This window comes from Microtus ochrogaster, chromosome 4, assembly GCF_000317375.1.
Source record: "Microtus ochrogaster isolate Prairie Vole_2 chromosome 4, MicOch1.0, whole genome shotgun sequence".
Classification (NCBI taxonomy): Eukaryota; Metazoa; Chordata; class Mammalia; order Rodentia; family Cricetidae; genus Microtus; species Microtus ochrogaster.
This window is the reverse complement of record NC_022011.1, coordinates 47,003,226-47,005,359: the sequence shown is the minus strand read 5'-3', so window position 1 is coordinate 47,005,359 and position 2,134 is coordinate 47,003,226. Positions and strand designations below refer to the sequence as shown.

General features: G+C 52.7%; 1 protein-coding gene across 1 annotated transcript in view; it reads left to right on the top strand.

The window, feature by feature from the left end:
• The window catches only part of Pkn3 (protein kinase N3), a 13,964-nt gene that overhangs the window by 5,561 nt on the left and 6,269 nt on the right, over positions 1 to 2,134 (top strand). The window contains 4 exon segments of the mRNA XM_005346152.2: positions 889 to 964; positions 1,047 to 1,209; positions 1,378 to 1,477; positions 1,557 to 1,606. Coding sequence (XP_005346209.1) covers positions 889 to 964; positions 1,047 to 1,209; positions 1,378 to 1,477; positions 1,557 to 1,606 — 389 coding nt within the window.

The window sequence follows — 2,134 nt, the reverse complement described above, 5'->3', positions numbered from 1 at the left end:
CAGGCTGGTCTCAAACTCACAGAGATCCGCCTGCCTCTGCCTCCCGAGTGCTGGGATTAAAGGCATGCGCCACCATCGCCCGGCCAATTTACAATTTCTTGAAGTTAAATCAGGGCAGTAACTTACGCAGAAACCATGGAGGAGCCCTGCTTGCTGGCTTGCTCTCTGCCTCACTCCCAAGCTCAGGGTTGGCTAGCTTTTTTAGCCCAGTACCAACTGCCTAGGGAAAACGCCACCCACAGTGGGCTAGACCCGCCTATTCTTTTTTTTTGTTTTGTTTTGGTTTGTTTTTCAAGACAGGATTTTGCTGTAGCTCTGAAACCTGTCCTGGAACTAGCTCTTATAGACCAGGTTGGCCTTGAATTACAGGCCCACCTGCCTCTGCTGGGATTGAAGGTGTGCACCACCACCACCACCACCCCTCCTGTCAACCTGCCTATCTTAATTAACAATCAAGACAACCCCCCGGACACGCCCACAAGCCCTGTTTTCTTTCTTTCTATCTATCTATCTATCTATCTATCTATCTATCTATCTATCTATTTATTTTATATATTATGTATACAATATTCTGTCTATGTGTATGCCCGCAGGCCAGAAGAGGGCACCAGACCTCTCTACAGATGGTTGTGAGCCACCATGTGGTTGCCGGGAATTGAACTCAGGACCTCTGGAAGAGCAGGCAATGCTCTTAACCACTGAGCCATCTCTCCAGCCCCAAGCCGTGTTTTCTAGGCAGTTCTCAGATGATTCTGGCTGTGTTGTATGGACCGTCAAAGCTCATTAGGATGCCTGCACTAGTTGAGATTGAGAGCTGGCACTTGGGGCGTAGCTGGTAAGACGGAAGGTGGCCAGTCCAGGTCTTCAGCCCTGTTCTTTTTCCTTCAGGTAACCTTCTGCGACCCTGTCATTGAAAGGAGGCCTCGGCTGCAGAGGCAGAGACGCATTTTCTCTAAGCGTAGAGGTATGTGGGGAGGGGACTGTATGAGGAGGGGGCCGGGCTGACCATTGGGATGCTGGGACTGAACCCCATCTGCCTCCTCTAGGCCAGGACTTCCTGAGGGCTTCCCAGATGAACCTCAGCATGGCAGCCTGGGGACGTCTGGTCATGAGCCTGCTGCCCCCTTGCAGCTCCCCAAGCACAGCCAGTCCCCCTAAAGGGTGCCCCCCAACTGCAGCCTGTAGGATCTCCAGGTCTGCTTCCTCCAGGTGAGCCGCCCGGCCTGGGCTGTACTTCTCTGCTGTTTCTGTGTGTTCAGGCTCCGTGCATGTTTTGTGTTCTTCCCTGGCTCACCCTCTGGCCCTCTCTGTCCTTTGCGTAGGTGTGCCCCTCCCACCGCCTTCTATCCGGGCTCAGACATCTCCTTCTTCTTACAGTAATTTCCTGCCCACGAAGACCCTCTTGGGAGAAGACGTGAAGCCTCCACCCAAGCCCCCTCGTCTCTATCTGCCCCAAGAACCAGCCCTGGACACTCCTGTGAGGGCTTCAGGGAAGGGGGCAGGCGGGAAAGTGGGCTAACGTGTTGGCTCTCCCCTGAACCCGTCTGTCCTCACAGTGTAACAAACGGCCCCACATGGACCCTAGAACTGGAGTGGCCCCCACCAGGTACTCACTGGCTTGTACTGATTTAGAAACTTTTATTTGTATTTTATAGATTTGTGCCTGCACGTGCATAGGGACCCAGGCAAAGGCGGAGCACAACCTTTTGGGAGGCAGCTCTCCCAGTCCACTTCATTCTTTTGTTTTGTTTTGGTTTTTTGAGACAGGGTTTCTCTGTGTAGCCCTGGCTGTCCTGGAGCTCACTCTGTAGACCAGGCTGGCCTCAAACTCACTGAGATCTGCCTGCCCCTGCCTCCCGAGAGCTGGGATTAAAGGCATGCGCCACCACCTCCCTGCTCCCACTTCCTTCTTGAGGCTGTGTCTCACTATTTCTGCTACTGTGCTTGCTGCTCATATACTTGAACATCTCTCCACCTCCCATCTCATCTTAGGAGTGCTGGGGCTGGAGCTTTAGACCTGAGCCAGCCACTGCATCTGGCTTTTTTTTTTTTTTTTTTTTTTTTTTGGTTTTTCGAGACAGGGTTTCTCTGTAGCTTTGGAGCCTGTCCTGGAACTCCCTTTGTAGACCAGGCT